Below are 27,435 nucleotides of genomic sequence, written 5' to 3'. Positions count from 1 at the left end.
CCTGTGTTTTACAAGCCTATACGTTAGATATCCGCTGCCCTCAGATATGTATAATGGCTTTATATTATATTATACAAGAAATTAACTGGGCTTAATAACTTCTATTGCAATATTCAGGATAATAACGTGATGGAAAATATACCATTCAGAATATATTTTGTCATTAAAGCACTATCAGCATCTTATAGAAGCAGTGAGAGATGCTAATGAGGATGATCAGCAGCAGGTCATTAACCCCTGGATCATTACACATTCAGTGCATTAAGAGGAAATATGCTATAAAATGCTGCAGGATTGAATATCATCACAGGTGAATGTCTGCACCTGCAGTTCACCACTGAGATACAGAGAGTTATTTTGTTCCTGACATTTCTATTAAAACAACAGCTTTCTCAGGTCAGATAACATCTTTTTTTAGAGCGTTACCCTTCATTAATCTATCATGTAAAGTGCTAGATTCATTTGTTTGACCAATTTGTTTCTGAGCATTGCTCAGGCATATTTTGGCAGCACTGGGAATCAAACCAGCATCCTTTCAACAACTAATTGTTTTATCGACAATCTCCTGTGGTTGATTTATTTATATGAAGATGGCAGACCTCTATGAATATTGTAATAGGTTTTTCTGATGAGGACGACTGGGTGTGTGAAGTAATCCCAGCTAGTGAAGAACTTCTTCCTTGATGAAAAACTTTATATGGATATGAATTGTGACCTCAGGTCTGCTGCGACGGGAACAAGAAGTAATAAGGCCACGCAGTGTGACATGACGCCTGTAATGAGATGCGGTGCACAGCGGTACAGAGCAGGATTTATTGTCTGTAGACAATGATAATGGTAGAGTGGGTGAAAATGGCAACAGCAGCATCACTTTTATGATGGATGTAAAAGTTGACCTGAGGGGAGGGCCGGGAGCTAAATAAAGCCTGACAGATGACGTGTGATTTTAGAGGAAAAACTGGGGAGAAGTCAGTGGAAGAGAGCAAACTCTCAAAGCTCAAAACTGATATGCTCCTTTCTTTTAGTATCAGGTAACAGAAACTGTGATGAAAGTGCAGCTATTGTCCATTTTTCAACAGAGGATAAATATGTTTTTGGACATATATTTGAAAATAAATCTATGTAAAAAATTTATGTTTAAATTCCAATTTAAACGTACATTTTAGTTATTGCGCCTTTCACAAAGCAAAGTCACAAAATGTTTCACCTAAAAAAATAGTTAAAAATAATACCATAAAAGCAGCAATTAGTTTATTTACCACCTTTCTATGCAGCAAGTGATGTTGCTGAAATAAAAGTCAGGAAGACTGGCTGACAGGATGTCTCCATTGTTTTGGGAAATATCTTACACAGTCTCTAAGTGAATAAAATAACTTTTTGCTGTTGTCTGGTATTAAAAAAGTAAAGAAAAATTGCAATAAATCCTAAGTCTTAAATCTAAATATCAAATCAGCACACAAGAATTATGGTGGCATCTAATTGTAGGATAAGCATATCATCCCAGCCCTGTAGCACACATTCATGGAGTTATTGCACCAATCAATTTATGGAACGACTGTCAGACACTTGAAGCATACAAACATAGGAGCCACTGTAACTACAGAAAAATAACTAGAACTTAAATTTCTTCATTTGGTAATTACATGAGCAAATAAGTACAAAGTTAAGACTAACACTGAGGATTAATGTACTGACCTCTTCACAAATTAATTTTACTTTATTTTGAAGAAATTCCTGAGTTGTGTAAAGACAAACACACACGTTGCATCTAGACTAGATGGCTCAGGAAAACATGATCCTCTCCTCTTTCTCTCAAGTCTCTCTCCTTCCTTCTGCCACAGCTCCATCTCATTTGTAATGATACACCTCTCTCCTCTTTCCTGTTACAACATCACCTCATCAGCAGCTGCCTGCTTTCTTCTCTTCCTCTTTCTAGCCTTTCTATCCTGCCGTTCTTTCACCCTCATCTTTTTATCTTTTTTGTCTTTGTACTCTCTAGGTCAGAGTGTCTGATCTCCTCTGACATTAGAAATCATCTCCGTCGGGTGGAAGCTGTATTATCTTCAAAATGTCAACAAGAGACGGAAAACAGGTGTGCGTGTCGCTTGATGACAATGCAATTTTTTATCATTATCCAATTCGGAAGTGCCTCTAAGCCCGGGAGGTTTTTAGAATTTAGAGGAGCATGTAATCCTTTAATCCTTTAATTAAAGTCAATATAATATGAAAACGCACAAAACTGTAATTACAAGGCTTTCACACAACAGAAGTAAAATGTGGACTAATAATATAACCCATTGCTGTGTACATAAATACAGAGTAATCAGTTACAGGTTACCAACACCTCAATAATGTGACCTACTGTATGTCTCACAGCAATCCCAAGCTTTCTCCTCGCTAATCTAACGCTATACAATCGACCCACTGCAGGATGTTTTCCGGGGAACGTGAAACGCATAAAAGAACAAACATTTACACAAAGGAAATCTACAAACCTGTCTTGCAAACATGTTGACAGATAGAAAAACACAAAGAGCACACACATATGCAAGGTCACGAGTACAGGAAATCACACCGACATGCGCACATCTTCAAATCAAAAAAGTCAAATGGTGTGAAATAAACAAACAAAAAAAGCACACCAAAATCCCCTGTTATGCATGTACAGACGCTTTGAGCTCGGTCAAGGGCAAACAGACCAAACAGTCACATGTAGGACTATTCAACTTTTTGTTACAAACAGAAAAGTGTCTGTGGTTCCAGCTACATCCAAAATCGTTAAATGAATCCAGTCATAGTCACATGAATTTGTGTTGATCTCTCCATCTTACAGCAGAGAAATACTCTGACGGCTTACATCATGACAGGCTAATAAAACCAAATATCTCCAGCTGCATGGCAGATGTTAGATCTTTCATATTTTGTGTGCAAACATGAGAGCAGCTCTGATCTCTATGCACACTACCACCACTATTGTTACTGCTACTGTAACATATGCTGTCTTACAAGAGCAAAGACGGTAAAAACAGCACATGCTGCAGCTAACAGTTTCCATACTAGACAATGTTACAGATGTTTTATGCTTTTCTAATAGTGGCAGCAGATGAGCTGAAGTAGACATTTTAACATGTTTGACTTTTATCATCCTCAGTTGGAAACACATCTCTGGCAGTCCCTGGAGGCCCACGCTCCACTTGACTACAAAAACATTTCACAAAAAAAGACATAAGTTAGCTAATTAGGTAGTCACTTCAACAATCCCCTGATAAGAATACACCTTTAATTGTCATATTGTCTTAGGAATGAGGACTTTTAGCTAAATCTCCTGCAGAGGCTGTGTGCTCACTTATTACATCAGCTGGAAAAGTGAGGAGAGAGACTAATTAAACTGTATTTATGTTTCTTAGCTTTGAAGGGACAGTTCACACTCAAATCAAAAATACATACCTGTAGTGCTATTTATCATTCTATACTGTTTTGAGTTGAGAGTTGGACATATCAGCCGTAGAGATGTTTACCTTCTCTCGTGTTCAAAGAGACATTAAAAAATTAACAGCAATGTCTCTTTCCAGAGTTAATGTCCCAGTTATACTCAAGATAATCCACGGACCTTGTCGTGAGCAGTTCCATGAAGGACCTATTTTATTTCCTAAACGAAAACTACACCTGCTTATGGCATCAATGCGCAGAAGCAAGTGTGCATCTACTCATGGACAAGAGGCTCATGCTCGTGACAGCGCACATAAACTAGCTCAGTGGTGCTAGGTGAGCTAACAGTAAATGCATGTTTCCATCTAAAGAGTTTGGTCGGGAGAAAATAGTTACATTAATCGAGATCTGTGGATTATCTTGAGTAATTGTGTCATGATTATTGGAAACAGTCATTGCTGTTGAGTTTTTCAAATGTGTTTTGCGTTTTGTTTTTTTGGTGCTTTGAGCACCACAATCCTGGTGCCATCTAGTTTTGTTATATTGGAGAGAAGGCAGACATCTTTATGGCAGAGAAACTCGCACCAAAACAATCTAGACTGATAAATATCACTACAGGTAAGAGGAAGAATATAAGTTTTTAATCTTTCACAGCTCTACTGCTCTGCAGGCTGGTCAACTTCAGTCAATGGCTCTTAACGTACAATCACCCTACACTAGGACTCAAATACTGTATGCAAAACAACACAATGCAGTGTAATGAATATGAGGCCTGTATTAGAGATCTACTGAGAGAGGACATCAGTGCAGTACAAACAGCTCAATAATGATTCAAATGACAAAGTCAATTCTGAACATGAACAGCCATATTGGGAAAGTGAGTCATTCCTCGTGTCACAACAAAGAGAGCAATGGAACAAAATCACCACATTTAAACCGCAAATAAAACAACACAACAAAGGAGAGGATTAGCAGGAGGTGTGGAGCACACTGTCCTCCACTTCAAACACACGAGACGCTGAACTCCAAACACCAGCGTCCTTCAAAGCCAACAAGGGAAGTTGCCGTTATCCGTAACTAATGTACCTCCGGTGGTGTCCTGTATCCTCCTTCCCAGCACATTGTGTAACACCGCCAGTTTTTAGCACAATCACACTTAAACACACACTGAAGCGGCGTGTTGTGCAGAACTAATGCAGTAATGTTGCTACAGTCCGTGGAGGATTTGTTAGAAAACCCTTTTGTACTAAAAAAGGATGCAGCCGCAGGGTGGGAGGACTAATGGTTACAAACATAGTTGCACTAAGTCCGTCCTACACAGCTTTAGGAGAGGAGGGTGTGAAAATCATTTTTTTTTCTTATGTCCTCCCCAAGCAAACTCCATCTTGAGATTTTTTGGCTAAAGCTAACTTTGGTGCTTAAATTGTTTGTGCAGATCCTGTTGGTATGAGTCATCATTTACCAACCTCATTAGTGTCACAGAGAAAGATGGGCACTGTGGGCAGAGCTGGCTACTGGAGAGGAGTTGGTGGTAATACAAGCCATGCCAGTGTTTCTTTTTAAAGCCCTGTTCTCTCTTTACCATCCCGCATTACTGTAAATCCACTGTTCACCGTCTCCTCTGGGATGAGAGGCAGAGTGATAAGAGAAACAGGAGGAGGAAAGATGTGAAGGAGAGGTGGAAAAATAAAGGGATCAGAGAGAAGGACAACTGTGGTGAGGAAGAGAAGAAAAGAGCAAAGGAGATGAAGCAGGGAAAGATGTGAAGAGGTCACGAGATGTGAGAGGAGGATGGACACAAAGAGGATGATAAATAGAGAAGGAGAGAGCACAGCAAGCCTGTCTGACCCTCACATATCCTTGACAGTAACAAGCTGCAGGTAGGCGGACCTTATTCATAAAAATGTCAATATTAGAGGAAATCTGTGGTCATAATTTACCAAACACACTATCAATTTATGTTCCTGCTTAAATGCAGTTTTTCAAAAATGACAAACCATACCTCATCAGCATGTGTGATATGCAGAGATCCTGCTGATGTTGATCCAATTTGGCATTTTGTTTGTGTGCATAAAAACCAAAAACATTAAAAGGGCATGAAAATATGAATTGCTCCAAGCCGAACTAACCAATAGGGGTGGGAATCACCAGAGCCCCCAAAATATGACATTTTCAGGATAGTAACGATATAATACTATTTGGATTTTAAAAGTGCTGTGATATGCTAAGTACTGCGTTAACATATATTGTGATTTATTACCTCTATTCAAGCAAAACTTCTATCAACATCTGTTTTATCTAATGAGATAAAGTTTTCATTCAGTTAATGTCACTTGAGTAGCTTCAGTGGGGGGGGGGGTCTGCATGGTATCTAGACTAATTAAATTGGTCAGCGGATTTTCTTAATTATTTTGCCATGTGAGCGCCCATATTTACACTAAGCTACAAAAACCAGCAGCGTAACAAGACATTTAGCTTCTGTTGTGAACTCAGCATTGCACATTTAGCATTTTTTTCTGGCCAAAGGTTAAAAAACATTCTACCTTGTGTAAGATGCTGCACTTCTCGCTTTTTTCTCAGCCGTCCAATCACAGTGTAGGAGGGCTGGGACAAATACCACAAAGACCAACTGTCACATCCTACATGTTGAAGTGATGAACAACAATGGAAGAGAAATTTGTACTGAACCCACATAAACCGGCAGAGCTGTCTTCTCTCCCTACACGCTTCAGTCCCCGTTCATCCAGAGCAAGTACTCTACATAGTCTAAAGCATTTTTACCGCTGATGATTGCTAACGTGTTTGCCAAATCTGTAACATGATAATGTTTTCTAGGTTTTATAGATTGTTACCCTGCACTCAAGCGAGTAAAAAAACAAAAAATTAAAGCAAGTTTAATGTCTGTTAAAAATAGTGAAGCAGTACATCACATTTATATACTATCTATTAAATTATCATGTAGAGATTATCATCTACGTTATCAATTACTGGAATAAAAATGTAGTTCACAAGATAAATAGCAATGATCTGTAATCATGTGTCCTGTTTTATACATTCAAGTCTGGAAATTACTAGAAATATGTACACTGTACATGCAGAAATTATCTTTTTATATCAGTAATTGCTCACCAGAGGGCTACCTGGTTGATCCTGCCAGTAGCATATGCTTGTCTCAATGATTAAACCATGAAAGTCTAAGTACACACGGCCGGTGCAGTGAAACTGCAAATGGCTCATTAAATCAGTAGTGTAATGTAGAAATAACTTTCCTTTTTTTAAAAAAAAAAAAAAAGGAAACATCTAGACTATATAGCAAGCACATTGATTCCAGAACAACAAAATGGTTCAAGAATGTGGAAATAAATAATTATATATACATACATCCTGTACATTAGATCACCATGTCTAAATGTGACGGGCAGCATCATTAGAAAAGGCCATGTAATTTTTTGGATGATTAGATAAAAGAACAAAGACAGAGGTGAAGACAAAACTGGTGACATTGAGACAGACAAGGTAAAAAGCATCAAAAAAATACAGATCAAAGCAGAGCAGAGAAAAAAAAACATAGGGAGGAGAGAAAAGTTAAAGGTGAAATAGAGGGGAGAGTCTTTGGGAAACTTTGCTCGTGCTGCTGTAGCCTCAGCGGATTTATTGTAAATGAAGGTGGGGAAACCACACGTGCATTAACACGCAAACAGGCATACGCTCTCGCACGTGCACACACGCAGCAGGGGGCCTCACACCACCATCCTGACTGCGATAAAAACCCTGCTGATCCTTTCCTGGCTCTACCTGTCAGGTCAGAGTGTGTGTGTGTGTATCTGTGTTTGCTGAAGATCAGAACAGGGAGAGAAGTGAGGGAGGCCGGAGGGAAGAGACAGAAAGGTGTCACTTTTCATTTGAGTGTAAAACTCCACTGCCATGGTTTTAAGTTAGACATCAGCTAATTTACAGGAAGAGGTAAAAGACCTTCCTTTAAATGAAGAATACAGTTGGATCTTATGTGTCACCAACACTCACCTCCACTAACATTACAAGAACAAACTGCAGCTGAACGCAACAAGTTTATACCTGCTGTGTGGAAACAGCTCAGAGTCACTCTGAGTAACGTCGGAAATCACTGGCTGAAGTAAGCTGATGATGCAGGTGGATACAAAGAGGTAAATTACAGCATTTCATCACACATACTACACCCACAGAAAATCTTGGTTGACAGAAATTCTGCTGCAATTTAGTGCTACACATCCATAAAGTTCAAGAACCAACAAGAGACTGATTTAAAATAAGAGCGGTCGAAGAATTGGTGCTACAGAAGCGAAGATGTCCTGCCTTTTTGTCCAAACTACAGGCCGAGCTTCAAAAACACTCTATCCTACAATTTAAGGATGAAGACTGCCCCAAAAAAGAGATGACACATACTGTAGCACATGCACTAACACACATTCAGAGTAAATTATAATCTGTGAGGTGCATGAGCTCCGATTTAGTCGGCAGATGAAGCAAACATTAGATCACTGGTAATGACAGAGAGAGGGACACCAGTAAATTCACGCACAGATCATGTGGATGAGCCGTGAGACGTGTAGAGTGTGAGAGGCCCACTGCTTTAAAAAAAAAAAAAAAAAAGAAAAGAAAAGCTAGACTGTTATGACGCCTGTGAATAATGATAGTGGAAGTAAACGTGGCACAAGGCTACTGTGGACAAGCAGGACTTCAAGATGGGTCAGATGATGGGTGTGTTTCTGCTACATCTCTTCATTTGTTTACTGTGTTCTTCAAACTAATTGCACTACATTTTTTGTTTTGTTACAGATGTGATTCATAGTCAAAATTCATACCAAAGTAGGGCTTGGCAATGTGGAGAAAATCAAATATTATAATACTTTTGACCTCATTATCAATATGGCGATGATATTGTGGGGCTGATTATTGGTGCTTTCACAAAATATTTACACTGATATTTTTTATAAATAATCATTCATAATGTTGATATAATAACTAACAGCTAGAACAGTATGGTTAAGTTCAGATTACACAATTTGATTGTAATGTAGCCTTATAAACAAGGAAAAGACAATACGTGTGATATTTGATGTCCAAAATCTAAGATGATATCTAGTCTCATATCATAATATCAATATAATAATATATATTATAATATAATATTAACACACAAACACACACTAACACACACACAAACACACACACACAAACTGTAAGCATGTAGGAGAAATCGTCTTTGGTGTTCAATTAAAAGGTATACATTTTAGTAATTAAAACATTAATCACTCCATCATTTAGTTATTAGTGTTGATCAGTTTCTTCATAAGAGTATTACACTGAAGAATTAACTCATTGCCCCTAAATGTACTGCCTATAGTAAAGTTCTGCATGTTGAAAAGCACTGAATATCATTTTATCCGCTGTAGGGATGAGAATCAAGAACCGGTAGCAAATGGTCCGATCCATTATTTTGTTTGCCTCCAAGCTTATCAACTTCTTTTATCAATTCCAGCATTTTTTTCTGACAGTTGCACATTGCACAACAATGACATCAAACTCATACGTCTTTGCTGCCGGAAGGTGCAGTCATAGCGCAGATGATAACACTGCCACTCTATAAATTTATACTTTTAAGTAAGGGTGGAAGCACCAGCAGTACATTGAAACATCTATCTTCTCTTAAATCACAGGAATGTCATGCCTTTGACAATCCAAGCATGAGCCCAACTGCTTACCAACTGAGGGTAAATTTCCTCGCCACGCAGGAAAACTTTGCATATAAATAGGTTTTTGGTTTTGTTTTTTGTAATGAAGAAAACCTAAATGTAAATGAATACTACGCAAATACTCTCATTTCATAGATGTTAGATTATGACAAACTTTTACTCCATTCAGCTAAACTCACCCATCAGCTCATCCATATCACCCTTGCTGCACAAGGAGGGAAGTGAGCAGAAAGGGTGAATGTGTGTCTATGTTTTAAGACAACTGCACTGACGCTCACAACCTTTGTAGGCCTTCTTTTTTTCCCATTCAGAAAATTTATCGGAAATCAGTGATGGAATCGATAGATGATTGGACCAATAAGTAGAAATAATAATGTAATTTGTATAAATAAAATGTTATTGATTCTCAACTCTGATCTACTTTAGTATCAGGATGTTTTGCAAACCTTCCCCATTTCTTGGAACTCTACTGTATATAGACGACCCTGTTGTAATGTAACAAACTATACTGCCTCCCTAAACGAAGACTTTAGTCCCTGTATTTTAGCTGTTATTTTGCTACAAGTTACTCGTCAGTAATCAACACTGGTTAAATAATGACCGACGTTGACAACACTCTTCGATTTCTATAAAACAGTAGAGCGTCCAATTCAGCTGAAGCAATGCCGAAAGAGAGAGTGGAGCAGTGGGACAGGAATCATAAAAGTTTTGATAGCTTTATGTTCCTCAAGAATTCAGAGGCACCAATAAAAACTGGGAGGCGCTTCAGCCAATGTGTTGATAAGAGGAAGCTGCATCTCAGGTGCTCAGATATCTAAAAGCAAGTGAAGAAGAAAGTGAGGCCAGGGAGACGATACTCTTACACAACTTCATGTTAGGGGTTGTTCATCCTGTGAACCTGTTTTCACTATAATTACTGTGGAGGGATATTACAGCTGCAGCCTCGAGAAATTATCCAGAAGAAAGACGATGGGAAGCTTGAACCCACCAAAAGATGTTGGTATGTTCATTTTTAAATCTTAGATGCAAATTTGTTAAAGTGTTCTCAAACAGAAGGAATATGTTCAGAAGAAATGTTGTCTCACTACAGTAATGCTTATGAAACATGCAGTGAATCATATCCTGTGTAAAAATGCAAGAAAGAGGAATAAGAAGGCTAAAGGTTACAGTCATTTTTTTTACAAGATAATGAAATAATAGATGGACTCCTACATCTTTCTCTGCCTTTCAGTTAATGAGCACAAACTATAACGAGAATACTAATTGTCACAAATCTTTGGGATCAAAAAAAGTTGAAGCCATCAACAGCATAATAAAGCCTCCTCTCTCTTTCCATCAGCCTCACGTGAACTGAACATTTTGCTGGTTGGTCCCAGACGGACAGGCAAGAGCTCTTCTGGTAACACCCTGCTTGGCCGGGGACCAGTATTTGAAACCAGAGGAGGCGGGGCAAGCACAGCCACCAGCACCTTCACTGCTGGATGTCACGTAACCGTGGTGGATGCACAAGGTTGGGGTTCATCTGAGGAGCTTGTGCCGCAAGAGGAGAAAATTCAACTGCAAAAAGCATTTTCTCTCTTTGGACTCACAGGACCTCATGTCATTCTGTTAGTGATCCCTCTGCTGGACTTCATCGAGCCAGAGAGGAGAGCAGTGGAGAGGAGGATGGAGATCTTGACCTCTGCAGTCTGGAGACACACTATGGTGCTGTTCACATGTGGAGACTGGCTAAAGAGACGAGGGTGCAGTGTGGAGGAGCACATCCAATCAGGAGGCCCCGCCTTGCGTTGGCTGATGGAGAAGTGTTGCTACAGATACCACGTGTTTGATAACAAGGCAGCCGTCATTGGCAAGCAAGAACGAAGGAAGCAAGAGGTGAACGGAGGTGGGAAGAAACAGGAAGGGACTTGGCGGAAGAAAAGTGACAAGTGGGCAGGAGGGAGGAGCAGAGGGGGTGAGGCAGATGGGAGTAAGGGAGGAGAGCAGGAGCAGGTGAGAGAGCTGCTGCGTAAAGTGGAGGACATGTTGCAGGAGAACGGTGGGTGGCACTTCTCCCTTCACATGTACAGAAGGCTGGAGGAGGAATGGAGCAGGAAGGAGCGGGAGCTGAGAGCTCCACTGGAGGCAGAGACCGATGAGGGAAGCGAGAGGAGACACCAAAAGACAACAGAGACAAAGATAAACATGGAGCCACAGCAGCAGCAGAGGTTAGAGACAGAAGAAGAAGAGCAAGCGAACAAGGAGGAATGTGCAGGGAGGAAGATAAATAGAGGGGAAGATGAGGAGGAGAGAGTGAAGGTAGAGCTTAAGAGACAGAGCAGTGAGGAAGACAGCTGGGATACAAGCTCTGACAGCGGAGTAGAGGGAGGAGAGCACTGAACTGAAAACTGGAGTGATGGCTCCATGTCTGTCTAATGGGGGTCAAAGGTTAGCGTTTAGTCTGATCAGATGGCTTACCTAAAGTTACTACGGTCACAATCACTGTTTTTAGTCTGACTGAACACTTTGGCTGAAACTGCCACAGTGACTCCACTTGAGGGTGTTATTATTTTTCACATCTAACTCTCAGAGAAAAAGCGAACATTTCCCAAAATCTCAAACTGCTTCTTTAAAGATGCGCTCTTCTTTGCACCCGCTGTCCACTATGTACAAGCAGACAATGATTGATGGTGATTCTGATGGGTCACAGATTGCACTGTAAATGTTGCATTGACTCTACAAAGTCTGTATGCCAGTGATATCTGAGATCTGGTGATTACCAGAGAATAGCTGACTATTTTCTCACAAAACTGAGACATTGTAAACTCAGAGAATAGCCAACTTTTGTTGCAACACAAATCTCAGATATTCTGAAGGTTTTTTGGCAGAATATTGCCCTCTGCTTTTTTTTTTTTTTTACTTCTTTTTTATCTACATTGGCCCTAATACGCCACTGTATTAATGTAGGAGGACTGATACATAAATATGTGTAAAGCTATTTTGTGTTTGTTATGTATACTTTAATGTCATATTGAACCATTTAAAACTCCCATTAGGCTTCATCTAATGATAAATTATTCATCGGCACTGCATGATGAATGAAATCCTTTTTCTGCTCAGAGGCTTGTGGTTATAATCGTTACCACGCTGCTCTGTGGTGAATCTATTGTCGGTCACATATTCAGTTCCCATGCAGGTTTGTAATTATAAACCCTTTCATAGCAGGATTGCTTAAATTGTATCGGTTTTGCTTCTAAAATTATCAGGAATGTGAGACATTGTGTGATTCCAGACGTGAGCCAGGACATTCCCTAAGACTGGGAACACTTGTGAAACGTGAGAATATGCAGCATTCTGGTACACAAGAGTAATTAAAGTGTGTTCCTCTTGCTTGTGAAATGCAGATGTATTTAAAAAAAAGAAGAGCCATTAAAAAGTTAGACAATAAACTGATAAAAAGGAAAAAGGTTTATGTGCACTGAGTTTGACATCATTGTTATTATTCTATATTTTTGGTTTTTTTTTGTTTTTTTTTTTGCTTTTTCGATTTGCATTAATCAGGTCATTACTGCCACTGTTTTTATGGCAGAACTGAGGGACGTGCGGTCTTCCACCCATTTCATTACATCTGAACAAATTGTCAATTGGCTTCAGGGAATTGCTGTCTCTCCTCGGCTGACACAGACAGTTAATCCTCATCTCTGGCTCACAGTCATGATCCCACGCAAGGTCAGTCGTGTTGTAACCAACGAGGTCAGTCTAGGACCGGGACATCAGGCAGAGCCAGAAAAGCCCAAAATACACAAAATCAGCTAAAACAAATATCTCTGTTGCTTACACTGGAATTGGTTCAGGTCATTCAAACTGTGCAGTGATTATAAATAATGTATAAAAATGCCCACATGGCCCGAGCTTGTTGATCAGTGTATTATTTGCACCAATAAATAGATTTTCAACACTGTATTAATTTGTGAGGTAGAGTAGAGTATCACAGTGAAGAAAACCTGCACAATAGTTTGGTTTTTATTATCAACAGCTTACTTTAATTAGACGTGGAAAGCTGCTGTGGCACTAATTTGGTTCTTCTTCTGTGCGTCATCACCACTTATGAGCCACTGAGACATACGGTTTGTTTACAGGGTTTCGCTGCAACCAAACGCCTCACCAGATGCTTCAGCAATCAGTTCCTCCGGGTTACACAGTGTAATCTATCAGGGAATTTATTTTCAAGTTGGGATCTAAGCTTAAATGCACATCTCTGTATGACCGGTGTGATGCTAGCTTGTGGAGCTGGACCTGCTGCTTCCTTAAATATTTTACGTTAGAGGGCCTAAAAACTATTTTTCTCATCTAAGCTGTCAGTGGTCGAGTTGCGTTGCGGGTTATGTGAGCACCACTTCTGACAAAAAGAAGAATGTATGCAATAAAGGCCTTTACACACCAGGGGCATGAGGAATGAATAACATGAAAATGCAAAATACTTGCCTGCATCACAACTCTTAATACCTAGGGCAATGCGAATTGGAGACAGTTGCAAGTTGTACAGGTCTACTATTTTTGTAGGGCTGCACGATTAATTGTTATATTATTGGAATCCTTGCCAAGTGTGATACCCAAATAGTTGGAGCTGCAATTTTCTGATGACGGTAAAATATGTCCCAACATATAATAAATCATTGTGGTACTCATATTCCAATCATATTCGAGATGTAAGGGAATGTGCGTCTTTGGTACAGACCCCAGCAAAATAACATCATCTTTTTTTTGTATTCCACCCAAAATGGCAAATCATATCGAGATATCTGTCAAAATATTAGAAATGTGTTTTTTTGTTTTCTGTTTAGCGTAACACTCAGTGCTATGTTGTTGTGACGTTGGAACATGACATCTATTCCGCTCAATGGGATTGGTTGGTTGGAAAGCAAATCAACCTTGTTCAGGGAAAAAAGTGTCACTTTTATTCCGTGTAATACTCTGTGTGCAGTAGTAATGACAAAAAAAACAGCTCAGAGAAATATACTGACATGCAGAATTATCGTACCAAAAATTGCACATGGTGTGTTAAGACCTTAAATGTAGCGTTTTGGCTGTATCCACTTTCATCCTTTATTAAAAAAAAAGTCTGTCGAGTCTACAATTAATGTGAGAGTGCAATGATAAATCACCAGAGAACTATTGCTAAATAATACATGATGTTTTGCAAACTCTAACTGTAATTGTTGTTATTTATAAATAATGTGTGTTATAAAGACATTTTCTTTAAATAAAGTTTCAGGGTTTTTTTCACTTTAGATTTCTAAGAGCTAAAACATTTTTATGACTAGACCACATTACCCTAAGTTGGCTTTTTGTCTAAAGATTTGACACGACAGACAAAGTTTCTACAGTAGTCATACTGACAAACATTTATAAGCTCGTATCTGTTGACTTTTAACAGATGTCTACAGAGAAGTAAATCTTCTCCCTCAAGGTCTTTGTATTAACACCTTTATGAATCAGCTGGACCTTGATATCTTATTATCATTTTTATTGGGCTTCATTGCACAAGATAAAATGTTAGAGAACGTGGTCAAGTAATACTGTAGCTCCTCATTATCAGCTTTTTATGTGCCATGAAAAACATGTGCAAGCTTATGACACACACTGGGCACATACTGTTTCTGTCTGTTACACAATGTTTATAGCAGTCATGTAGGCTTATATGAGGGCCAATTAAATCAAATGTTGATCACTTCTGAAATGTGTCTTATGTAATATCACTGTTTGTCAGGAGTCAACATTTCTGAATAATAATAGACACTAGTGTATCGAGAGAAAGTACTACACAAGGGGAATACCCATCACACAATCTAATGGCTTTCCGCTTCAAACAGGAGGCTAATAGAGACAGAGTGCTCTCCAAAAGAATCACAACACAAAAGCTAAACACAACTTTGGCTTTTGGATCCAGAGGCACCTTTTATCTATCTGGCAATGCAACAGCTGTTTCGGGGAAGCTCTTGTCATGGCTACTGCTGTTGCTATGAGACAACTGACAACGCGTTTGATATGCGGCATTCTTTAGCTTAAAGCTGAGATATTTTAACTTTCAGTGCTGACTGCAAGAAATGCTGAGAGCTCAGAGCAGCAACAGGATGCACGTCAGCATGTCTCTCCCCTTTGAAAGCACAGGATGAAGGAGCCAGTGGTCTGAACACAATCCAATAAAGCCTTGCCCATTCTGGTGTCATTTTTCTCTGTTAGGTAACCTAGCAACATACATCCATCCCCAAGTTTCTGCATGTCTCTGCGATATCAATTGTTTTTTTATCAGCAGCTCAATGCAAATTTAGCTGCTATTGTTCAGCTTGCAATGATTAAGTAATGGAGAAGCATATTTTATATCCTGCGTGTAATTCTCTCACATTATGCTACCATCCAATACGTTGGTTGAGCCACAGTAGTTTAAGATATTGCATAACATCAGTTTTATAGAGTGATTGGCGCTCCAACATACTCTGACATCAGTACCTCAGTAGATTTTTTATTACCAAAGGGCGTTACCAATAGCTGTACATCAAATTGCCTTTAGACGTAATTGGATAGACCCACAACCAATCAGAGAAATGAAACATGACGTGTGCTAAACATCAGACAAACAGACTACAGTGTGAAGAGATGAGCAGTGATGGTGTAGAGTCAATATTACTGTGAACAACTATTGCCATTGTTGCCGCAACAATTTGAAAATGGTGTTAAACAGGAAGTTCAAAAATGCCTCGATGGCTACCAAACTATGTTTATGCCAAGCTGCAACCTCCGATGAAAAATGAACCAACATGAAAGTGCCAAAAACTGCAGTTCCTATAATGGCCACTTAAGGCTGGTTCCAAAACAGAGGAAATCCCCAAGGACCAGTCATGTTAAAATCCCAGACTTTACAGCAGAAACCAACATGATTACACCCTGTTTTAAAAAACTGTTTTGGTCTCAATGGCTGATTTCCCAGTTCATGACTGTGCAGGGCTTGAATTTTTACACAATGCACCTTTTACATTTTACAAAGGCATAATTTTGCATAATTGAGGGTATGTCTGCTTTGACTGACAGGCTGTCTGCGTTCCGTCACTGAAGTCTGTAAATCGGAGCCACCCCCTGCTCCTCTGCAGCTCCATCCTCTAATCCAAATATGGTCACTTATGGCTCCAAAAACCAAGAGCTGGCAATGGCCAAAATGCCAAAACCTAGGCTTCAAAGCAATAGCCCACAAACCAATGAATACCTTCATGGTGGCTACATCTATTATTATTTACAGTTAATAAATGATTTATGTGTTGCGTTATGAGTTGCTGCCCAAGGCCTAAGGAACCAGCTTTTAAACATACAAGAACTATAAATCTATAAACAAAAAATGTAACATAAAATAGTGTGTAACGTTTTACATTGACTGAGCACTTTTTTAGTTGATCCATAAAGTAAGGAGTCAAGAAATTGTATTTGTTTTAATACCTGTGACGTTCGTCTCTTTTTCCTTCTTTTTTAAATTTTAAAATAGTTGCTGTTAAACTGCTGCATTTGTGTGATAATATGACATTGAACAATGATGTGTTTATATGATAACATGAAATTTCTCAATTGTGGTTGGCCTGTTTCTGATCACAAAGCATAACCACGGGACACTCACCACAGTTACTGAGACACCCAGTTTTACGTGATCACATGACCCATTGGCCTAGTAAACCACATCTGTGGGCCACAAACATAAAGTTAAATAGGCAAACTGAGATACAAAGGTTGAACCATTACCTTGGGTTTATGTGAAGCAGCTACAGATAAAACAATTGTGATTGCTCAGCAATCAACAGCAGGAAAGGAAGAAAATTGTTTGTCTTGGATGGTGAGATCAATTTCAATTTTTTCAGTGTGCTTGCAAAACAGAGGCGGCTCCAGGACATGATTAGCCTAGCTTAGCACAAACACTGGCACCAGGGGAAAACAGAGAGCCTAGACTCATCCAAATTAAAAAATACACTCGCAAAAAAACACTCACAACAACTGCAAATGAGCCTTGATTACTCCTTATTCCTTATCTTTCACATTTTGATATGCTTAATTGCTTTGGGGTGGATGATTTAACATGCAAAATAAACAATTTCTTTTTTTTTTTTCCAGGGACACACTTGTCAGCTTTTTCTGTTTATGTGCCACACACACATGTTGTGTGCAAAGTACAAAGGATGTTTGTTTCCTATCATCTCATTTATGTGAATCAACCAAATGAGCTGTTCTACAGCCTCCCTCTTTTCAACAGAGAGCATGAGCTAATAATAGGAGACAAAAGCACCAAGATCACTGCTGAGTGTGCTTTTCATGCACTTACTTCAATGCAGATACTGTTGTTCTTGCTTTATGAAAGACAAGAAAGACTTAAAACACATTAGAGAATTCTACCTATGCCTTTTTCAGCTTATAGAAAACTCGTACACTATTCACCTTAAAACCGTTGAGGTGAGATGACCTGCAATGCAGCTACATACTCTGTCTATGATGATTCACTGCAAGGCAACGTCCTCTAGTCTTTATAGTCTAGCACACTCCAAAGAGGATGTCCTTACACATTCATCTCACAAACACACCAGATCAAAGCACTTTGATAAAGTCTTGTCACGATCAGTTTTTTTTAGGTGAGTGGCCTTGAAAGATTAACATAAAATTTAAAAAAGTAGAAAGAGATCATAATAAGTTTTAGACCAACTGACAACATCAATTCAAAGAGAAGCAGTAGAGACTAGTAACATCAAAAAAAAAAGGCAGTAACCACATCTAAACTACACTGTAATGAAGATCAAATTAGGATTACTAATCTCTGACAATAATCTCAACCTTTCTTCTGTTCTTAGTAACTCAAGCAGTCAGTGTATGACAGGGGACGGGGCAGACTGCTGCAGTATCAGCCAGCAGAGCGAGCAGTACAGTAAAGTACAGTAGTTGGCCGGGCACAGCGCACAGGGTGAGGGGACAAAGGGGTAATGTGAATTAGATAGAGATAAAATGATGGATAACTAAAGGCAGAATGACAGATAAAACAGAGGACGTGCAGCAGGATGGAGGGACATACTGAGGAGATCCAAAACTGTAACTTTAGAGAGAAAAACTGGAAAGCACTGGAAATCATAACAGAAAAATCTGTTGGAAATATCTTAAGAGAAAGGCACAATGACAAATATATATATATATACAAGGGAGGAGGTAATAATCAGAGAAAAAACATATAATTTCCAAGATTAAGGTCATAAACTCATATGAACAAAAAAAGTGGTAAATTTATGAGAAAAAACAAAAACATCTACAAAAACAAAAGTTGGATGTTTTCTGGTATTGAAGTGGTAAATTTACAAGAAAAACTAACAAAGGTACAAGTAAAATGAATAAATATTTTCTGTGGTTAAAGTAGTGAATTTGCAAGAAAAAACTCTGAGATGATAAAGTCGTAAATTTGCATTGGAAAAAAAACTCATGCATGGTTAGATCAAAGAAACTATTCATAATAATTTTATTACCTATTACACCTTAATCATACCTGTTCATGACTATATTTAAAGACACAGCAAATGATGATCAGAGTTAGGCAAGGAGGGCAAAAATATGCCCTCTGCTGTTCAACTCTTCCTTTATCATCCTCATAAATGTAGACCTCAGGTTGAATTTACCATCACAGGTCATTGTGTCTCAGGTCATGTTAGGGTGGTGTTTTTTTTTTAAATGCACATTTACATCTAATAATATACACAATTAAATGAGCTAAAAGTGTTAGACTTAAATTTAGACCATGACCTTTGGGTCATGTTTGACTTCTGAAATATATGTGGGTTGTGGGATACAAAGTTTTGACCTTCAAATACAATTACTTAATATTTCACATAATGTGAAAGAACTAAAAATACAGAAAGAACACCCTGCTCTTTTAAAGGGGAACAAAGGCCATGACGGGGAGTTTATTCTCCTACAGAAAAATGTGACAGAGGCCACATTTAGCTCTGCACAGTCACTTTGGGGTTGCTGGTTTCCAAGGTTACGACATGCAAAACTGCTGTAAGAATATTAAAAACACACACACTAATTGTAGACATTAGTAAAAAGAAAATCCTGTGTGCTCAATGCATGTTGATCGAGCTCTCAAACAGATAAAAAAGTACGTAGAAAATGTTGGCCAGCTGCACTCTGAGCCACAGATGGTTTGCTTTTGATTACATTTACTTTAATATTATGGGCAAAATATTGAAATGAGCTATTCACATCCTGGCGTCATTAGGTTTACAACAGCAGGAGTATGTGATTTATCACAGGTCAAATAAACCTGACATGCACTTCAATAGTTTACCTATTGAATAAAAAACATCAGCCTGAAAATTGTTAGAGCAGCAGGAAGTGGCTTTCAGCTTACAGTAAACAGGTTCTGGGGAGGGTACTGAGAAACCTGACTTTGTAATAAGGTAAGGTGGTAAGGTAAAATTGTAATAAGGTTTCTTATCAGTTTTTCACACTACTATGTGAATGGCAGAAATAAAGACAAAAACTTGCTTTCAACAATGTGGTGAAATGAAAGGAGGGCATTTTGCATCACTGCAGGTGTTATGATACACAAATATTTGGTATCTCACAAGAAACTACTCCACGGTGTGCTGAAAAAGGTGGTGTGGCAAATTCTGGCATGAAAGCAGAATAAAGTTTGTATAAAATTATGGAGTTCTTATATTTACAAAAAATACTAATGAGTCATATAAAGTTTCTTCTCCCTCGGGAGGCTGTAGAATTCAAAGTGTGCCCAAATGCTTGCCTTCAATCAAGAAAGGACTGCTTAAATTTCTTGTTGACTGTCTATAATGCTTGCTGCAACTCCGGTCTCTATACAATCTACTCAATCTACGGCTACTTAATATACGTCATCTACTACGCAACCAAGTCAACATTACTAGACTGGAAAAAAAAAATTTAATTAATTAATTTAATTAATTAATTTTTGGAAGTTCTGAATGGATTCAGAATTGTAGAAGATAAGAAACAAATTATTTTGTGGATCCAATTTCCGTCTGAAGTAATATTTTCAAAATGAGGATGGCATAGGGGACACATTCAGCGACTAAAATTCTGCATGTATATGTGGATCTACAGTCACTAGGTTAGTAAGGCTGCAACTAACAGTTATTTGCATTGTAGATTTATCTGTTGATTATTTTTTAATTAATCAAATTTGGTCTATAAAATGTTTTGAAAATGGAGAAAATGTTGATGAGTGTCTCCAAAAGTCCAAGATGACATCCTTAAATGAGTTCTCTGTTCACCTACAAAACATGGTTCCTCTGAGCAACTGAACACACTGAATAAAAACACTAAAAAGTGAACAAGAAATGCCACTTGGTAACAAGAGAGCATTGAGATGCATTTGTGCGGGGCACTCTACCTTCCTTAAATGGCTCCAGTAGAGCTGATGAGTGGCAAGCAGCAAAGCAGTATCCATGTGTGAAAGTGGGAAACTGAGTGTGAACTAGGAAATTGCTGGAACAGGGCAAGTGTGCTCCATCAACTTTCCATGATTTAAAAAAAAAAGGGGGGGGGGGGGGTAAAGAAGGTTTTCAAGGACATAAAGAAAACCATTACATCACATCGCTGCTCTCAAGACAGGATTCCTGAGCACTAAGACAAACCCTGTTCACCTGTCTGAAGTAATGACATCATTCTCAAAACAGGAAACGTTAAAGAATTGTTGTCACGGAAACGGCGCGACTTGCCTTCAACAGATGGATACAATTCAGACACAAGCAAGCTCCTCTTTGTGTGTCACAAGAGAGACAACAGCCAGAAAACAGTTAACTCGAACAGAAAGATGGTGTCGCTGACTGACCAGAGCTCTCAGTGCACACAGGCAGCTTTAACTGAATTCTGTGCTTGTAGTGCAACAACTCAATATTCATTGACAAAACTAAAAAAAACACACACACATCTAATTCAGCAGAGCCACAAAAAAGAATTGAGAATGACGTCAAGATTCCTTCACCTGGCAGAAGAATGCCAGTGAGAGAAAGAGAGAGCCCAAAGAGCTTTAAATAGAACTGAATCCATGTAAACACACAAAGGAATCCAGCCTGTCGGTAAATTGGTGATGTCAGGGGGGCAAATTAAAGCTTTGATTAGAGGCCGATCTACAGCTTCCTGAACAAAGAGCGAGGGGGACAAAGATTGGGGATGATTATCTTGCTCTCATTCATTACTGCTCCCGGTCATTACAGGGACGGAGGCTGATTGGATCGACCTGTTAATAAAACTGGATCTGTGTGTGCGTGTGTGCGTGTGTGTGTGCGTGTGTGTGTGTTGGTAAGTAGCAAATTTAATGAATGAAAACAACAGCCTTATGACTCAGTGGTCACCAAAGAACACTGACAAAAATAACATGCTACCATGTTTTTATGTTTGTGACAGCTGTGGCTCGAGCAGTACGTTTGTGGTTTGTCTGTCCATTTGTTCTCCTGAACATCTCAGGAACGCCTTGTGGGAATTTCAGAAAATTGTGTCCATTTGGACTCAAACATGAACTCATTTGATTTTTGTGGTTAAAGGTCATTTTGAGCTTACAAAACATGTTTGTTTGTTTTGCCATAACTCCAGAATTCATATGCTAAATAGAAAAGTGCACTCAGTAGAGTAGGTCTCTGACAGGCAATCAGCCAAGCTCACTGTGGCCACTCAAGACAATTCTTGTCATTTCGGCAGACACACAGCAACACGTTTCAGAAACTATCGGCAGTCTATTTCTGACGAAACCACAGCGTGCTGCACAGAGCAGATCGACTTTTTCTGCAAACAGGCACTGTATTTGACATACAGATGTATGTATTTTTTAATACTAAAACACAGCCATTTATTCTTTCATACCCGTTGTTCATAACTGGACTTTAATGACATTAACTTGGCCTGTAGGCAAGAAAGAAGGAAAAACAATAAACACAATTAAAATCGGCTAAAAAAGAAACGATTTTACTATGCAACCAGCTAATTAATGTACTGACAATAACCTTGAAACTGTGCTGACTGAACAGATCTGCTGTGCTGTCGGGTTGAAGATGTGAGTGAAGCATCCATGTTTTAGACTTTGTAGCTTCTTTGCAACATCCATATTTGAATCATTATATGAGTCCTGAAGGCAATGGATGTAAACTATAACTTGACTGGTTGGCGGAGACACTGAACTCTGAGGTGGTAATTCTGGTTTTTCCAATGCACGTCAAAACAGGTGATAGTCTTTTCCTCCATCTATCTTCAAAAAATCCTCATCTAAAAAAAGCACTTACGTCTGGGAAAAGTGTGGCTCACAATCATAGTCTAGTCTGTGGTAGCGTTAAGTGTGGGATTTATGGGTTTTTGTAAAAGGCGACTGCTGAGCTTTCAAAACTGATTTCAGTTCCTTAGCTTTCCTCACTCACATGAATTTCTTTGAATCTCTGGTGGCTGGTGTTATTGTGCATGACAAGGTTTTAATGCCAAGTGCGGAGTGTATTTTTTTTTTGTTGTATTTTTAAGTTAATTGCATTGAAATAGGTCTGTAGCAGACTAACTTTGATCCTAAAGATGACAGCTTTTAAGTCCTCATACAGTAGATGCAATATCTTTCCACCCACACCTAAATTAAGTCTGGATAGATTCTCTCTCTCCTTACAACACACACACACACACACACACACACACACACACACACATACACACACACATACACACACACACACACACACACACACACACACACACACACATACACACACACACACACACACACACACACACACTGGGTGGAACAGATGAAGGGAAATGGATCAGTCCTGACAGAGAAAGGGGATAAATTGGGAGATAATCAGGTGTGAAATCACTCGGGGTTTTCTTTCTGCAGTAATTCAGTCGGTCTCTCATCTTCTCTCAGCATCCCTAAACGCACAGGGCCATTTCTGTTTTACACAAAACTAATAGCACTAATGTCAGGGCTTTTAACACACTTACTGGTGATACAGTAGGGAAATGTTAACCAGTTGGCCCCCACAGGTGTGTGACTACTCCCAGGGAAGCAGGAGCGCTCAGGATTTCACACTTTTTCTTTGCTTTCTTCTCCCACAGTGGTCTTTTTCCTTTATCCTCTCCCCATGAGCTTCATGTTATCCCTCCCTCGTGTTGGTTGGTCATTGCCTATTCATCCTTCTAGCTCCCTTCTCCTTCCTTCTCCATCCCTCCTTTTCATTCTCTCTGTGACTCAGTGACTAAAACGTAGGTTTTATACAAGCACGTTAATATGAAGAATAATAATGTGGTAAACGCTAAAAGGAAATTTTGCAATAAATGGCAATATCAAGTAAAAATGATGCAATGTAGAAATACTTCCAATTTTTTCCCGAAGGGTGCGTTTCTCAAGTTCTCATTTTACATTCAACATCCAAAATTTGGGGTAAAAATATTCATTTGACAGTTGGTGCTAAGCTAGCCTGCCTGCCACTATCTAATTTGGCAGCAGACTGGCAGAAAGCAAACAGTAGATTTGGTGTTGCACATGGACTCCTTGGAGGGTTATACCGTGTTTGCACAGAGAAACAAACACACACAAAGTCCATCTAATGAGCTCTGCTGTTGCAAAGTAATATATCAATGTTGTTTTAAGTTAAAATGTTTATGACACTGTATCTTGCATTGCATATTGTCTGAGAGAAATGGATGTTAAAAGCCACTGCTGGAATGGGTCAGAAGTGCTCTGCAGGCAAAACCAACAATACATTGGTTACATACAAAAAGTGCTTATTAAAGGGTACGTTTGGTATTTTTCAACATGGATCCCATCCTGTCATGTTTTTTTGTCTGAGTGAATAATGGGAACAACAACTTTTAAAATAAGTCCAGTTTTGTGTGTGAATGATGCAGTTAGCACCGGCAAAACTGGCTGCAATGTAACCACTTGGGGCATGTTTGCACAGTCAATGTCCGTCAACTTAAAATGCTTGTTTTTACCACTGACAGGCTTGCGGAGGTGGGCCTTTAAAGGTAGACCTTTTTGTTTAGGAATAAGATCCTTTTTAAAAAAAATTTTTTTTTAGCAGAAACAGCCCCAAAATTGCAGTCAGCAAACTCTGCAGGCTTCATTTATATAAACAGTAATTTTATTAGCAAAAAATACACTACACACTTCATTCAAAGTGGACAAAAACAAAACAAAACAAAAAAAATCTTGGTTAATCTTTTCACTGTTTCAACAATCACCAATTCTGGTTTGGTAGAAATTAACCCTAAATACACCCAGTAAGATGTGGAAATATATGCTGGCTGTTTACACAGTAAAATTACTGTTTAATTCAATTATTTCTGGTGGGTTTGGGGATGGCCATTTTGAGGCCATTTCTGGTTAAACAAAAAGGATCCTTGTCTTTATCACAAAAAGTCCATCTCTGTAGGAAAGCTTTTCAAAAGTTATCAGACACCTAAAATAACAATCTGAGTCTGTCAGTGGCAAAAAAAGCACTTTTACTGGACATAAATTGAAGTTATTAGATTGCAGCCAATTTTGCTGCCATCTGCAGTGCTCTTACTCAAAACTGGACCAATTACAAAAAATTGTTGTTCTCATTAGTCACTTATACACAAAAATGTGGGAAAATAGGATCCAGGTTAAAAAATACTGCACTTACCCTTTAAAAGATAACTATGGTTGTCTGCTTATTTATTGTTTCTATTATTTATACTGGAATACCGACTGCCTTGTTCATAAGTGAAAAAGGGAGCACCAAAAGAAAAAAACATCTCTAAATATATTGTCTTTTGTTGTACAGAAGCTTCTAGCATTCTACTTTTAACATCTCTGAAGCACTCAGGTGAAGGTGTTGGTAGTCAGGCTGCTATAGAGACAGCTACATCTTTGAACCACCATCATAATTACGCCAATGGCCTCCTATACAGGGACAGGGATTTAATCTATGTTTCAAGTATGGCTTTCTGAAACAGTTCTTTTTTCTTCCCAAATTTTATTCATTACATATGTTAAATGAAATTAATGTCAAGCATCTGTGCTCATTACTGAGAGTAGGTGCTCATGGTTATGGCCTCGGGGCGCTCGTAAAAGCTGGAATGGATCAATAAAAGTCATGAGGTGGATTCAATGAAAAGAAGCAGATAAAACAATAAAAGCAGAAAAAAGAGTGAAAACAAATAAAACAGAACTGTATAGCCACCAAATTGAGGATGGAAAGCAAATTCATGGAGTCCTGGAGTAACTGTAATCCTCTTTTAGGAAATTGGTTTAGTTAATCCAAGACTAAGCTAAATCAAGGATTATCAGAGACAATTTGAGAAGACCATCTTGACTATCTGGTTTTACATGTATCAAAAGAGCCTGCTGCAGCTGATCTGGTTATAAAACGCTAGTCAGCTAGCCTGGAACTTGGCTTAATTGCAATCTGGGATTCTGTAAAAAAGTTCAGGAACTAAACCCAATGATACCGACACAGGTCTTTAGAGGGTACATTAAAATTTGGGTGATCTACAGAGGCAAATACACCACATAACAGCAGGTCTAAAGCAATAAGAGTTGGTTGCAGTGTAGATAGTGTTATTCTGCTAGAGATAGTGATGCATTTTAGCCATTCCCATCAGCTGTACTTTATGTTCAGTGCAAATTGGCAAATATATGCATGCTAACACACTAAACTGAGATGGGCAACATGGTACTTACTAACCATCAGCATGTAAGCATGGAGACATTAGTGAAGAGTGGCTGTACCAAAGTACAACATGTTCTCATAACCAGGACGTCAAATTCGGCAGCTTCATCAGTGGCTTCCAGCATATGATTCTGACACATAAGGCATCTTTTAGCGTATCGTCCCTTTCCCCCAAAAATAAGTGCATGTTTGCAGGTTTTTAAATGCAGCACCACCAGTTAAAAATAGGTTAAAGATTCTTTTTTTATTGCCAGTAGACTATAGCCTTGTACAGGGCTCTGCAGCAGACGAGTATGCCTTTCTGTTTTTATTTTACTGGTGTGTCACTTTCAGTGTCACAGACTGACCTGAAAACAAGTTTGTAAACAGTGAAGCAACATGGAAGCCAGTGAAAATGTTGCAGCAGTATCTTCTTTTTTTATGTCTCTTACTTATTCAGTCTATTTTTCCCACGTAGGGCCAACTAAATTTGGATCGATGTTTGAATGCTACTTGGGCAGCGACAGACTACTTTGTGGCGGCCTGTCATTGCATCACCAGGTGTCGTAATTCTATCACTGCCGACTGAAACTGATTGGAGCTAGAGCTGATAAATACCTGTGATTACTGAAGAGTTATTTGTCTTGTACATAAATGCTGACTGTAACCTTTTCCATTAAATAAAAAAGCCAGATGTTAGCGAGTGTTGGTGACGTTTTTTGTGCAGTGGAAACCCATTCGCAGCAGTGGCGTAGAAAAAAAGTACCGGTGTTTGTGTTTGTTTAAGTAAAACATTAACTTATTTTTATTTTATTTTATTACTTAAATTTATTTTAAGAAGACACAATGCATATAAGAAGCGTAAATTGACATGGCGTCCCGGAGCGTCCTCAAATGACGCTCGAGAAGTACCTAAAGCATCATAATTTGAAGTATAGGCTCACTGACCAAAAGCTCTGACGAGTTGTGATTAACGTGTTGAGAGCCGCTAGCATGATCATGGAATCTTAGTCTGTTAAGATATTGATAAACAAAATATAATAAACTGTATCTGCCTATGATGAGTTTGATGGTTCCTTTCCTTGAATGACATGTTTACTATGAGTCGTACAGTACAACATGGGTGTAGGCATTACACTCTGTGTGTGAAATGTATCTAAAACACTAATTTGTATTCCAGCCCTCTTACTTCACCAATCATTCAAAGTCTTTCCCTGCAGCCGTTCATTAGCAGCCTGTTTCTGCCTCGCTCCTCTCTGAGCAGCTCTCGTCCTTCATTCCTCCATCGCTTATCACTTCATGTGATCTCCACAGAACTGACACCAGTCACTTGACATGACTTTCAACTTGCCCCTCGCTCACTCTCAACACACCTCGTCTTCTTCATCTCTAATGTCTCTCCTTTCTCTCTGTGTCTTTTATCATCCTGTCTCTGTCACTATTTATTCAAGCTGCCACACTTTGATCTGCCATCAGCCGCACATCTCACTGCTGCCTCTGTCTCACTGTTTGTTTATTGTGGTTTGTTTATCTTTTCACATCCTCTCCATTTTGGCCTGTTTTATCCTTTACTCACTCTCGCTCTTGCTTTACTC

General features: G+C 38.9%; 2 protein-coding genes and 1 long non-coding RNA gene across 5 annotated transcripts in view; 2 read left to right on the top strand and 1 right to left on the bottom strand.

The window, feature by feature from the left end:
- The window catches only part of LOC121951474 (SPRY domain-containing SOCS box protein 4-like), a 95,056-nt gene that overhangs the window by 8,757 nt on the left and 58,864 nt on the right, over nucleotides 1-27,435 (bottom strand). The gene's annotated exons all lie outside the window — the stretch shown is intronic.
- Nucleotides 4,749-6,462, top strand: LOC148188068 (uncharacterized). Its single transcript, XR_015778177.1, has 2 exons — nucleotides 4,749-5,309; nucleotides 6,010-6,462. It is a non-coding gene; the product is annotated as an uncharacterized LOC148188068 (long non-coding RNA).
- Nucleotides 9,958-12,606, top strand: LOC148188067 (GTPase IMAP family member 6). The gene is given in 3 exon segments (XM_088085681.1): nucleotides 9,958-10,161; nucleotides 10,501-11,521; nucleotides 11,523-12,606. Coding segments are annotated over 3 exon segments (1,152 nt in total). The 5' UTR covers nucleotides 9,958-10,130; the 3' UTR covers nucleotides 11,623-12,606.

This window comes from Plectropomus leopardus, chromosome 12 (assembly GCF_026936395.1).
Source record: "Plectropomus leopardus strain MGB_pleo_1.0 chromosome 12, ASM2693639v1, whole genome shotgun sequence".
NCBI lineage: Eukaryota > Metazoa > Chordata > Actinopteri > Perciformes > Serranidae > Plectropomus > Plectropomus leopardus.
Note: the sequence above shows the minus strand (reverse complement) of the source record. Positions and strands in the feature narration are given on the sequence as shown.